Genomic DNA, 14,588 nt, shown 5'->3' with positions numbered 1-14,588 from the left:
TTATAGCAGGATATGCTGCTGATGACGGAAATAAACACACGGGGGCGCTGTTGATGAGATGAGAAGTTAATGTGAATAATTTGCAATATACTATTATATAGCCTACCATTATTAATAGATGCTATTTAATGTATGGAATATCTGTATCTTCAAAATATCTTTGATTTTTTTAACGTTTTTTTTTTACCCTTTTTACCGCAGGCTAGTTTGATTATGTTTGATTCACATATTTTTCACACAGAAGATCAAGATAAAAAGACACTTGAACTCTTAAAAACCCGTAGACGAAAAGTGTATGCGTGTTTTTGCATTAGCCTACATAAAATATCACGTGACAACAGCACACTTTGTCACAAAACATTTAGCACAAAAAAAAAAAGTTTGTTTGGTCAGAATGTAGGTGACACTTTCAGTTTGTCAAACGTTAGTGAAACATTTGTGAAATAAACTACACCTGTGGTTATACTGTAGCACACCTGTAGGGTAGGAATTTACCACTGGCTTTGAGGCAGGGCTCAAATAACCCACCAATATTTAATTACACATTCACCATGAATGTGTGTAGGTGTAGTGTAGCTCATATTCGTTTCTACAGTACACGTGCACTAGAGACGCCCACCGCTGTCACTCCTCCAGTGGATCTGCGGTTTTCCAGACAGCTCTTCACTAATGCCTGACACACAACAGTTAACAGTGGTCAGACGCGATCAATATCATAAAAAGTTTCATGAAAAGGATTATGCTGATCATCCGATGAACGACTTGTTACTTTGTATTCTTCGCGTTCTCCCATTATAGTGAGAATGCTGGAGTCTGTGCTGAATGTGCGTTTCTTCGCTAAATCATGCGTCGTGCTCGCGTGTCTCTGCGCGGTTCACTTCATCGTTGCACTGTTTTTTTATTTAAGAGAGTCACCTTCAACATTTACGAATTACCGGCTAATACCATCAGACTCTCATTTAGTTACTTCACAAACTCACAAAATAACCGCACTTGTCATCCAATATGACAATGGAACAGTAGAAACAGGCGTAAATAAACTGATCTATACTAATGCAAGTGTAATCAAAGATGACGTAGAGAAACCCACAGTACTAGAATCGTGTCCTGAGACGTCACCACTTTTGGGTAAGTTTTCGTGAACTTAAAATTATTACTATGTGTTACTCAGTCTGTTTGTTTTGTTGTGCTTCACATCGAGAGACTGCACTATTGTCACACATTTTACACCAATGACTATTTTTCAGAATAGGATTATTTAGAATTGAATGCGTTTTTTTTTTTTTTTTACATAGAAAAAACTAATTTGTGTAGTTGGGTTTTTGAGTCAAAATATGCCTGGTCTCGCCACAACTCTTCTACATTGTTTAGAAAGGTTCGAGCTATGTTTTTTTTCCCTTTCTTTCTTCCATTTGTTGACTAGCCTACTATTAAGCTGTCAATTTGTGTTAGATAAAAAGAAGGGCTTGTTCGTTTTTTATTTATTATAGGCCATTATACATCATAGACGAAATTTGCTACTTGTTTTAGTGGTAGGGATATGTTTATTCTATAAAGAATCTGATTGGATGAAAATATGTGTAGTGCGGGTGAGTCATCAATATTTTGGTGGCTTTTTCCAGAAGAGAAAGATTGTACAGTTTAATTGTGAATGCCTGTTAAAATATATTTTTAGGTGAACACTTATCATTCAGAGGACTCTAACAGACATGAACTAAATATAACAAAAGTAAACATTTATAATATTTTAAAGGTATTTCCCTGTGTTAGGTGGCAACTATATTTATTTTTACAAAGCTTTACCGTCTTATCAGTAAAAGAGAAAGCTGGAAAAAATATTGTGAGTGACTAAGAGAAAAAGAGATGGGGAAAGAAGGGTGGCCTGATTGAAACAGGAAGTAAACTGTTGTTGTTTAAAAGGAGTCTTCCTCTTTCATGTGTGCAATCCCTTTGACCCCCATTTTTATGCTTTCTCCCTCTTTCTGTTCCCATTTCAGTGGGTCAAATGCGAGTTGAATTTTCTGAGACAGTGCATTTGGATATGGTACGAAAAGAAAATCCACAGTTGGTGATGGGCGGCAGATATAAACCCAGCGATTGTGTGGCTCTGCAAAAAGTGGCATTAATCATCCCATTCAGAAACAGAGATGAACACCTAAAGTACTGGCTCCACTACCTCCACCCCATCCTACAGAGACAGCAGCTTGATTATGGGATTTATGTCATACAACAGGTACAGCACTGACAAACTATTTGTTATTTCATTTATCTTACTCCGATGACAGCAGCTGGTTGGACAGGAAATATGTGGTTCTTCAGATACACTCACTTTGCACACAAATCAATGTACAATGAGCTGAAATCCACACTAGTCGCACCACACAAACCTCCAATAGATTCATTCATTGTTAGATGTTAGACATACTTTTGCAGGTTAGACTTTTCTTCAGGAGACGGTCACCTTGAAGTATGGAAATGCGGTGAAATGGCTTTGCATAGAAAAGATGTTTGGTTTGACATTTGACTGCTTTGAAATTTGCTATGGAATAACAACGAAAGTGAAAAAGAGGAACGCAACCTCTGAACGCCAACATAAATAGAACATATAACATCTGTTTTTTTCCTATTTATTTGGGTGTGTAGATAGTTTTATGTATTTATAAGTACATTTTCAAACTGAACTTTGCATCTGTGGTGCTGGATCGGGTCTGAAAGGCTTCTCAGACTACTGCTATGTTAAAAATTGTCAATATGGGCTCTGAATTAAACACTACTGTTCAAAATGTTGGGGTCAGTGAGACTTTTTAATGTCTATTATGCTCACCAAGGCTGCATTTATTTGATCAAAAGCGCAGCCAAAAGCAGTAATATTGTGAAATATTTTTACGGTTTAAAATAACAGTTTTCTATTTTAATACATTTTAAAATATTATTTATTCCTGTGATGATGGCAAGGCTGAATTTTCAGCATCATTACACCAGTCTTTAGTGTCACATGAACCTTCAGAATTCAATCTAATATGATGATTGTTGCTCAAAATAAACTTCTTATCAATTTTTGATTAATTTAATGCTGTCTTGCTGAATAAAAATATTAATTTCACACTGATCCCCAAACTTATATACATACACACACATATATGGTTTTGTGTCTTCTTGACATTAAAACAAAAAGGAGACATTCCAAAAAAGAGATTGTGAAAATAATTTAAAATGTAAACTTTAACTTTTCACCAAATACATGGCTCAGTACATCAGTACATTTGTTTTGTTTTTGTTTTTTCTTGTCATTTCAGCCCCCTTTTCATGCCCCGTTCACCTTATTCACAGGAAAATCAGCATGCAAACTATCATGCAGACAAAGAGTTGCATGCCTATGTGCTCCTTTTCTTTGTGTGTATGCCAGTGTGTGTGTTTATTAACACTGATTTAGCTGTAGTCATTAAGGTTTACATGTGAACTTTACATTCCTGCCCAAAATTAAGATGTGTTTCCTCCTGTGCGAGTCATGAGATTTAATGTAAACGTGCTTTATGCCGGATGTTTAGGAAGGAGAGAACACATTCAACAGGGCGAAACTGCTCAACGTGGGTTACACGGAGGCCTTAAAGGAGTATGATTATGACTGTTTCATCTTCAGTGATGTAGACATCATCCCTATGGACGACCGCAACACATACAAGTGCTCCAGCCAGCCGCGTCACCTCTCTGTGTCCATGGACAAATTTGGTTTTAGGTAAGAGGAAGCTTTACCTGTAAACTTAGAAGGATATGTAACATTTGTTGAGTGACACAAGCATCTGAAAGTTTTGTGCCTTAAAAAAACAGTTCCTCAAAAATGTATTTACCTAAAAACAAATGACCTTAAAGTCAAGCGCAGGTCGCAAGTGCAACGTTTACATAAATTAAATATCCTGTTATGTTAGACTAAAGATGGCTAATATTTAAAGTATTTTCATGAACTTGTTCCTGGATCATTTGAATAAAGTATTTGATCACAATGCAGCTGTGTGAACTCAACATACAGAGCATGTAATATAACCTGCTCGGATATGGTCTGAAGTAAACAGTCAACCCAAGACAATCCTACGTGTAAGGAAACTGATTAAGAGCAGAGAACAACTTAAACTGTTTTAGTATCTAATACTCCCATACAAGAGTCATGAACAATAGAAGTTGAAACGGGTGAACCAGGAACAAGAAATATAAAGCCACACAAAGATAAAAGGCCACATGTTATGTTATTATGTTGCTACACTATGTTGTTTTGGTTCTATGTATGTGATATGACACATTATTTATTATATTCACCAGCTACCATACATTAAATTGATCAAAAGTTACAGTATATTAAAATATTTATATTTCAAATAAATGTAATGATAAATAAATTAATTAATTAATCAAATAAATTAAATTGTAATGATAATTCCCAATATTGCCCAATATACAGTAATTCCCAATAAATGCAGCCTTGGTGAGCATAAGCATAAAAAAATCTTGATAGTGTTTGCTCCAGAGTTCATTTTGAAGACAAGTCAGTTCACATTGCAGTCATTTTTGTAATACTCCCTGGCTGCTACTTTTAGTCATGCAAGTCTTTCACAAATTTGATGAGAATTTAGGTCATTTTCATATTCAAGTACATATTCAAGAGATTTCTGCCTTTAAATTGCAGACTCGTGTGAGATTACTCAGATTATTGTATTGTATACACAGAAAATATTCCATCAAATAATTTTAAATTTAAGTTCCTGCTTGGAATGTTTTCCCCATTTGTCTTTGTAGTATACAGATCAGCAGTTGGATACACAATATAGAGCCTCAAAAATATATTTTCATCAACTTATTTAACTTATTTCATCAATAATTGTGTTAGGCACAAGCAAATATCGTATTTATTTAGATTTTGAGCGACTAAGGTTGAATAAAAGGTGTCAGGTAACTCAGGTGCGGTTTGGCAGGTTTAGCAGGGTTATAAGGAAATAAACCCATGTGGTTTGGAGAAGATCCTGAAGTATTAGGTGTAGTTAGTTAGGTATTTGTTTGCCCACAGTTTCATGACAATTAGTTTCAATCACTTAGGAATGTTGCTTTTCCTGTCTTTACAAATTACGTCATCATAATGCTATTTACAGTCAAACTTTAGTTTTATTTAGCAAGAATGCATTAATATATTGATCAAAATTGACTGTGAAGACATTTAATGCAAAAAAAATTGTTTTACATTCTTTCTGAATAATTCATCAAAGAATCCTGAAAACAATGTATCCACAAAAATATGAAGCAGCAACTTTTCAACATTGATAACAAAGAGAGACCAAATCAGCATATTAGAATGATTTCTGAAGGATCGTGTGACACTGAAGACTGGAGTGATGATGCTGGAAATTCAGCTTTGCCATCACAGGAATAAATACATTTTAAGATATATTAAAACGAACACAGTTACAATATTACTATATTTTCTGCCATTTGGTCACATGAAATCATTCAAAAATACATTGGAAAAATCTGCATTTCCACAATAATGATAAAAATGTGTAGATAACGCATCAATTACACACCTAAAGTATATCTGTTTTCTCTTTATTTTCTTGTATTAGCACTAAAAAAGATTCAATTTCCACTCATTTTCTTAATCAAAATGGCTTTATTGTAAATGCCCGTTCACAAAACCGAGCAATAACTACAGTATATAACTATAACGAAAACTACATTAGCGTTCACACCAACAGACAATATCATTCTATTTTTTCTAAGCGAGCACTGCAGTTATGTCAACTGCCGCTTTAAATGCTCAAGCTCTTTAAAGTTAAGTGGATTCTGATTGGCTGTCAATGTTTTTATTGTTCATCAGCTAGAAAAAAAGCATAGTAAAAGAGATTCCAACAATAATGTTTCTCTGTGCCGTAATCGTTATGTGTGGTGTGGACTCTTGCTTACATTTTGAATGATTTTTATAACTTATTGTAACTTTTAACGTTATCCTTAACGTTTTACTTTATCGTCCTTGGTGTGAACGGGCCTTTATGACATCCAAACTCATGAATAGGAAGTTATCATTTGCACAAACTTCATATGGTATCAGAATGTGGTTATTGGTATATATTGATTGTCAGTATGACCAATTTTTCATTCAACAATTGTTTTTGTTTGACTACAGGTTGCCATATAAACAGTATTTTGGGGGTGTATCAGCGATGAGTAAACAGCAGTTTCAAAAGATTAATGGCTTTCCTAATAACTACTGGGGCTGGGGAGGAGAAGACGATGACATCTTTAACAGGTGAGGAAAATATATCTAACTGTTATTATTAATTACAAATTATTTCCTATCATATACGAAATCATTTATACAAACATGCAAGACGCTTGTTTTTTATAACCAATGATTTGCTTTCATTTCAATCATGACAACCCTCAAAATAGTTTTAGCCTGTTATTGAATATGGCGGCATTGTTAATGTATTTGGATCTGGTGGACTAGATCTGCTAAGCTGCTGCAAAGTCAAGTTACCTTTATTTATATAGCGCTTTATACAATACAGATTTCACACAGCACGTTGATCCCGGAAAATTGTCGCGAAATTGCCAGAGTGCCCTCTGTGTGAACGCAAACACGTCCCGGGATTGATGCCGGGATCGATCTCGGGTTGGGGACCTAGTAACATTGCCGGGATCAGTCCTGTGAACAAAAGGATCAATGCCATAAGGGGTGTGTCGTAGTGATGACGCACGTGCCATCGCGCGACTCTGTTGCTCTTAGAAGAAAGTGTTGTGTTCGTCATCAACAAAGAAAGAACGAAAAAATGTCTGCAAACTGGAAAGAAGCAGAGACCAGGAGCTCCTTACTATCCGCGCTGAAGCTGAGCGCGTTCGCCAGCTTTGTGGAACGGTACGCGATGCGTGTACATGTTTTCGACGCGTACGTTACACGTCTCATCCTGACGTCACGTGTCTTTACGGGATCTTACCGGGATGTGTGTGAACGCACTCACAGATCCCGGAAAATCACTGGCAGTGTGAATGAACCAAAATCAAAGATCCCGGGACAAATCCTGGGACACATTATCCATGTATTTTCTGGAATCTCTGTGTGAAAGGGGCTATTGTTTCAAAGCAGCGTTACAGTGATAACAGGAAAATGATTCAATGATGCAAACAAAGTAGTTCTCCTCTGGCCAACGAACAAACACTGTTTCAAAGCAAGTATTGACTTGCTACTGCTGATAGATAGACAGACATGTAGCAGATCAAGACAGGTGGAGCTGGGGGAGGTGGAGGGTTTCAGAGGAACTCTAATAACGTGCTACAGGACTAGCCTATAACAAACACTGTTCCAGACTGTTTAAATGTCGAGCAAGCAATCCCATTGGCTGCTGGATCAGCAGAGGCCACTCACATTGTGCCATATGATAATGATGTGATTACTTGCAGATTGCATGTAAAGTAGTCTGTGCCCTCTAGAGTTTTAATAAGGGCTATTCTATTTTGAAGGATGACGTTTCAAGGAATGAAAATATCAAGACCGAGTGGAGACATCGGTAAATGCAGAATGATTCGTCACTCGAGAGACAAGAAAAATGAGGCAAACCCACTGAGGTAATCTCTTTCACACATACATTATATAAACTCTTAAAAATGAAGGCATTGGTAGGCACTGATGGTCCTATGAAGAACCTTTAACATTCATGGAACTTTTCCAATGCACAAAAAGTTTTTTTAATTTTTTTATTAAAATGTTCCTCATACTATTAAAACATTTGTTATGTTAAGAACTGTTCACTGAAAGGTTCTTTGGGGAACCTAAAATGGTTCTTCTATGACATTGCTCTAGGCAACATTCATTTTTACGAGTGTAGACATGCATGAATACAAGACAGATTGAATGACTTTCTAAAGCTGTATCTCTGTTTTATAGATTTAAGAGAATTGCTCACACAAAACAGACAATGAACAAGGATGGCATCAAATCACTCAAATACAAAGTGATAAATATAGAGAAAGACCTACTCTACACCAAAATCACTGTGGACATCGGCAAACCATGAAAACCCTATAGGGCTGAGAAGAAACCTGTATCTCGCTGCAACTCTTCAGGGATCTTTAGACTGCACAGCTGTCTCCGAATCGGTTCAAACCGAGTGAAAAACAAGTCCGTTTAAAAAAAAAAAAAGACATTCTTCTAAGCGAAAGATGATTTAAAGGTTTTAACATACCTGATGGGGGAACTCAGACTCACCTGTGTGCCTCATATGCATGTAAATTGTCTGTCCCAAACCTAAATGAACCTCAACTTTAGTCTTCCATAAATCTTCCATGCAAAGCAGCAGGTGTGTGTAGTGTTTGCCTAACACAAACCTGAACACTCCCTACAAAACCCCTTACAGATTTTTTCATTTACTTAAGATATATTTTGGTAGTAATTAATATGCATTGGTAGTTTGATCTTTCAAGTCTAACTTTACATTAGTGTCCATGGTACTAAGTACTGCTAAGTACTCAAGCATTGAGTAATATTAATGAACAAAATGTATTCAATACATTGGTATTGTTTTGTTTTATTGTTTTAGAATATCATATACATAACGAACACTCTTGTAAAGTGTTATCATTTTGATTGGTGGAGGTTGAGTGTTGTGTACACCTTAGACAATGAGAAATATTTGACACTAAGCCAGGGGGTCCTATTATTTATTACTGGTATGATTTGGGGGGGAAATAGCTGTGGCTCAATAAATAAAACAAATCATGAACAATTTCAGGCTGTTTTCCTCTTTGAAAGGGAACTGAAAAGGCAAGTGCAACCACTGCTGATGGGGAAATATAGATACTTAGAGTTAGACTGTACAAAGGTTTGGGGTCGGTAAGATTTTTAAGTCTCTTATCCTCACCAAGGATGCATTTTAATTATACAATTTAAAATAACTGTTTTCTATTTGAATGTATTTGAACATTTGTATTTATTCCTGTGATGGCAAAGCTACATTTTCAGCATCATTACTTCTTCAGTGTCAGATGATCGTTCAGAAATTATTCTAATATGATGATTTGGTGTTCAATAAATATTTCTTATTATTATCAATGTTGAAAACAGCTGTGCTGCTTAATGTTTTTGTGGATGCTGTGATCTTTTTTTTCTTTTTTCAGGATACTTTGATGAATAGAAAGTTCAAAAGAACAGCATTTATTTTAAATAGAATATTTTAATATACCTGTCTACTGTCACTTTTAATGCGTCTTGCTGAATATAAATAATAATCCTGCCCGCATTTCACATACAGTGCTATGCATAAGTTTAGACACCCATGCTAAAGTTGCCTAAAAAGAGGAATAAAAAATCATCTTTTGGAAATTGATCTTAATGCCTTAATTTAAAAAATGAGGAAAACTCCAACCTTTAAGGACACCAATTTTCTCTGTGAATGAATAATGTTTCGTAAGTAAATAAATAAATGTTCTTCCTTAAAACACAGGGTGCATAAGTCAGGACACTCCTATTTTAAATTCCCATAGAGGCAGGCAGATTTTTATTTTTAAAGGCCAGTTATTTCATGGATCCAGGATACGCATCCTGATAAAGTTCCCTTGGCCTTTGGAGTTAAAATAGCCCCACATCATCACATACCCTTCACCATACCTAGAGATTGGCATGGATTTATTTCAGTTAGCCTAATAGCTGGTTAGATTTACATTGAGATATGATCTTATGGAAAGTACCCCATGCCAATCTCTATGGTGAAGGGTATGTGATGATGGCGCATAGTGTTTCTTTAAAAAGTGACATCGCCAGCTACTGGTTTGGCAGCAGAATACAGCATTTTTACTCATCTTCATGGATCTCTGACAACGTTGTGGCTTGTACGCGATTTTTTTTTTTTACTAGGCCTACATCATTGTCATGTAAACATATACCCTTAGTCTTTGATTGTTTTGTGGTAATGAGGGTTATTGTGGTTAACTAAAAAAAATTTATTTCTTAAAACAAAATAGTTAACTGATATATATATATATATATTATTTTTGTATTATTATTATTATTTTTACTTATTTTATTTCACCAACATTTCTCATTTTTGTTTAGTTTATTTAGTAAATGACTAAAACTAAATTAACTAAAACTGTAGAAAATGTAAGAAAATAAAGAGAAAAATGTAAAAAATAAAAAATAAAATTTAGGCTATGTAAAAACAAAAATGTAAAAAAAAAAAAATCTAATTCAAAACATTACCATAACATATATTAGAATATCAATGATAGGCCTACTTAAATAACTCTGGCTGTACTAGACTAAGGCCAGAGAAACTTTTGTGACATACAGGGTTGAAGAAGAAAGAAGGAAATAAAGAAATAATCTAAGCTAAACATCTATCTTTTTGATTTAGCATATGGCTAAGGATGAAATGTATTGTATTTGTATTGTGTTTTTATTTGTAGTCTTTTGTATTGATGTAAAGCACACTGTTCAACTGGTGTCGTGGTTAGTAGTGCTATAGAAATAAAATTGACATTGACATAGCCTACATATTTCAGATGCTTTATTTTGACCACGAATCTTCATGATCTTGCGTGCTCTGCAGGAGTTTAACAGTCTCCATCGCGTGTGATTAAAATTTCTGATTTGGTTCTCCTAAAAAAGGACACAAAAATGTAATCATTGTATAAATATATATATAATCTACTCTAATTGTTTGTGTATATCTGTGTATGTGACTTACAGTCTTTCCACACACAGCAAGCACTCGTTGGCGTAGGTGTTTCCGTCACTGCCGCACACAGGTGCGAGGTTCATGGGACACGCCAGGATCTCAGCCATCTCAGCGCACACGGGCTACAAAACACACACATCCACATGTGGCAGACTGATTAAACCACCGCATTACAATAGTTTTAACCACTAAAAGATAAATTAACTTAAAAAAACACTATTACACATTTACACGGTTACAAAAAAAAATCCTCCCTATACCTTTCGGGTTGAGCCGGGTGATCCTTGCGCCCCTGAAACAATTAAATTTTTGAACATGCTGTATTTCTCTGACAGAACAGGTTAAACCTGATCCTGTTTTTTTTTTTAAATCTCTTACATAATTTTAACGGAATGCAACATTGTAGCGACGTTAACTCCTATTTTTCACACTCACAGCCTTAGGCTGTTACAGAAAGTATAATAAACAGGCTTAAAATATGGTTATAAAATGGTTATTATCACTCATTATTAGTGTATGCTTTATATGTTACCTGAAGGGATCAGCAGAAGCAAGCCAAACAGAAGCACTTCTATAGACATATTGACAGAGAATGAGTCCTACAGTACTCACATGACTTTATATGACGGCAATGAAGTGTGGGAATTCCAACACGTGAACACACACACAGACCCACTCTAGAGATAAGACAGGTTAATGCAGAACATCGGCTCTGCTCTGTAAACTGAATTTTTAGTGTGTGTGTGTGTGTGTGTGTGTGTGTGTGTGTGTGTGTGTGTGTGTGTGTGTGTGTGTGTGTGTGTGTGTTACTTGGTGCCAGATGGGGTGGTCTGAGTATTTCAGAAACTGCTAATCTACTGGGATTTTCACGCACATCATTTCTAGAGTTTACAGAGAATGGTAAAAAAACAAAAAAACAATGATAGCAGATTTTCTGTGGGTGAAAATGCGTTGTTGATGTCAGAGGAGAACGGCCAGACTGGTTTGTGCTGATAGAAAGACAACAGTAACTCAAATATCTACAACTGCGGACTGTAGAAGAGCATTTCTGAACACACAACATGTATAACTTGAAGCAGACATACTTCAGCAGAAGACACACCGGTGCCACTCCTGTCAGATAGGAACAGGAAACTGAGGCTATAATTCGCACAGGTTTACCAAAATTAGACAATAGAAGATTGGAAAAATGTTGACTGGTCTGATGAGTCTCGGTTTCTGCTTCTGCATTCAGATGGTATGGTCAGAATTTGGAGTACACAACATGAAAGCATGGATCCATCCTGCCTTGTATCAACGGTTCAGGCTGGTGCTGGTGGTGTTATGGTGTGGAGGATCTTTTCTTGGTTCCCTTTGGGCCCCTTGGTACGTTACATTACATTACATATACATTTAATCATTCAGCGGACGCTTTTATCCAAAGCGATTTACAAATGAAGAGAGTAATAGAAGCAGTCAAATCAACAATAGGGCAACAATATGCAAATGCCGTGAGTCTCAGCTAGACCAGCGCAGCACCCGTAGCAAGGATTTTTAAAATGAATAGATATAGAATAGTAAGTGTAAGTATTATTAAGTCAAATGTTAGCGAAAGAGTCTTTAGTAGGTTCTTGAAGATGGCCAAAGACTCAACAGGTCATTCCACCAGCTTGCAGTCAAGGTAAAGGTTTGTGGAAGTGATTTTGTTCTTCTTTAGGATGGTCCCACAAGGCACCGTTCACTTGCAGAATGCAAGTTTCAGGATGGCACGTAGGTCTGTAAAGAGTTAAGATGTATGGGTGCAGAGCCAGTGGTTGTTCTGTAGGCAAACATCAGTGCCTTGAATTTGATGCGAGCGGCAATTGGCAACCAGTGCAGTTTTATGAGAAGAGGTGTGACGTGCACTCTTTCTGGATCAGTTGCAGAGGTTTGACAGTTGATGCTGGAAGGCCTGCCAAGAGAGCAATACAATAGTCCAGTCTGGATAGAACAAGAGCTTGGACAATGAGTTGTGTAGCATACTCTGATAGGAAGGGCATGATCCTCCTAATGTTGTATAAGGCAAATCTGCAGGACCGGGCAGTTCTAGCCATGTGGTCTATGAAGTTTAACTAATCGTCAATCACAAATGGTCGACAAACGCAGCTGAATGGAGAAGTTGTTATGAAGTGTTGGGATGGTCAAGACCACAAGCAGCTCTGTCTTTGTAAGGTTGAGTTGAAGGCTTCTTCCAGCAAGAAATGTCTGTAAGGCAAGCCGAGATGCGAGCAGCTATACCATCGTCTGGTTGGAATGAGAGGTAGAGTGTGTCATCCGCATAGCAGTGAAAAATGTGTTTCTGAATGACAGATCAGACATGATGACAGATGACATGTAGATGGAGAAGAGAAGTGGTCCAAGCAGTTATAACTGTACCAATTGAGCATAATTTAAATGCCAATGCCTACCTGCGTATTGTTGCTGAGCATGTGCTGAGCATCTCTAAAGGAATGTTTCAAGCACCTTGTTGAATAAGACATGAAGAATTAAGGCAGTTTTGAAGGCAAACAGGCTCCAACCCGGTAAACACACACACACGCACACATGCGCACACGCACGCACGCGGACACGCACGTTGGTGCAACTACATTATGAGGACTCTCCATATAGGCGTAATGGTTTTTATACTGTACAAACTGTATATTCTACCCCCTTACACTGGCCCTATCCCTAAACCTATATCACAGGAAACATTCTGCATTTTTTAATTTTTAATAAAACATTGTTTTTTAATTTTTGTAAGCTATTTGAATTATGAAGACTCATGAAATGTCCTCATAAACCATGTTTAAGTTGTAATACCAGTGTAATACGCATGTTATTATACAAATTTATGTCCTCATAAATCACATAAACAAGCGCAAACACACACACACACACACACACACACACACACACACACACACACACACACACACACAGACACACACACAGGGTAGGGTAAATTTTCATAAATTTTACACAGGGTAAAAATTCAGGCTATGTAGAATTCTTTACTTAGATTTTTTTTCATTATTTTGTGTTATTGTTATTATTTTAATTAAACAGTCTCATCTATTAATGTATAGGTTGATACAAGTGGTAATGGTGATTCAAGTTTATTTTGAGTTGTATAGACCTTAGCCTTTTTTTTATTGTTAATTGGGAAAAGAAGATTGTCTCCATCTACTGGCTGAAACAGGTCAGTGCAGGTGGATTTATTGAATTTACTTTGCATTATACACTGTTGTGTATATGATCAAATGCATTGTATTTAATGCTTGACCACAGAATTACAAACATTGTTCAGGGATTGCAGTGCTGGTTTGATATGTGACAATAGGGGTGAGTTTATAGTGCACTTAATTACCTCATAATGTTAGTCGCCTATAAGAAAGTTGACCTACAATATAATTTAAAGGTCGTTTGGTTTGAAATGGACAACACATTCACTAATGTTCTTCAGAGGTTACCTACAGGTCATCAAAACGATCATTAGGAAGTTAATGATTACAAGTATTATGTTTTTAATAGGTGTGGTAAAACTTTGTTGAAGCTCTGGTTCAACAGTGGAAAACAGAACCAACAGACAAAGAAATGGCAACACAGCTGAACTTAAAGAAACATCAATGGAAACTGAACTGAGACCAATTGTTTTCTAAAGGCCTTTTCATGGTTGCAATAATGGAAAACACAGATATAATATACTAAATGAGAAATGTTATCAACTCTGTTATACCTTAAGATCAACTCTGTTTAAATGAGCTTCTAGTACAGTATACTGTGATTCACAACCAAGGCCAAAAGGTGGTGATGAGATACCATGCATGCTGTCTCACAACTATTGCTGTTTTTTATATTAGCATTCCATATACGGTG

General features: G+C 36.3%; 2 protein-coding genes across 2 annotated transcripts; one reads left to right on the top strand and one right to left on the bottom strand.

Annotated features, from left to right (window-relative positions):
• The first annotated feature begins 544 nt into the window (after positions 1–544).
• Positions 545–9,093, top strand: b4galt1 (UDP-Gal:betaGlcNAc beta 1,4- galactosyltransferase, polypeptide 1). The gene is made up of 6 exons (XM_079615924.1): positions 545–1,128; positions 1,998–2,233; positions 3,549–3,736; positions 6,167–6,289; positions 7,501–7,605; positions 7,925–9,093. Exons 1-6 carry the CDS (start codon positions 804–806, stop codon positions 8,052–8,054), a joined length of 1,107 nt encoding a protein of 368 aa, XP_079472050.1. The 5' UTR covers positions 545–803; the 3' UTR covers positions 8,055–9,093.
• Positions 9,094–10,005: 912 nt separating this feature from the next.
• spink4 (serine peptidase inhibitor, Kazal type 4) lies at positions 10,006–11,422 on the bottom strand. The gene is made up of 4 exons (XM_079615165.1): positions 11,245–11,422; positions 10,973–11,004; positions 10,722–10,834; positions 10,006–10,633 (listed from the first exon to the last, which is right to left on the bottom strand). The coding sequence occupies exons 1-4, from the start codon at positions 11,291–11,293 to the stop codon at positions 10,588–10,590; spliced, it is 240 nt and encodes a 79-aa protein (XP_079471291.1). The 5' UTR covers positions 11,294–11,422; the 3' UTR covers positions 10,006–10,587.
• Between the last annotated feature and the right edge of the window lie 3,166 nt (positions 11,423–14,588).

Source organism: Phoxinus phoxinus (genome assembly GCF_949152265.1).
Source record: "Phoxinus phoxinus genome assembly, chromosome: 6".
Lineage (NCBI taxonomy): Eukaryota > Metazoa > Chordata > Actinopteri > Cypriniformes > Leuciscidae > Phoxinus > Phoxinus phoxinus.
This window is presented reverse-complemented; position numbering and strand designations above follow the sequence as displayed.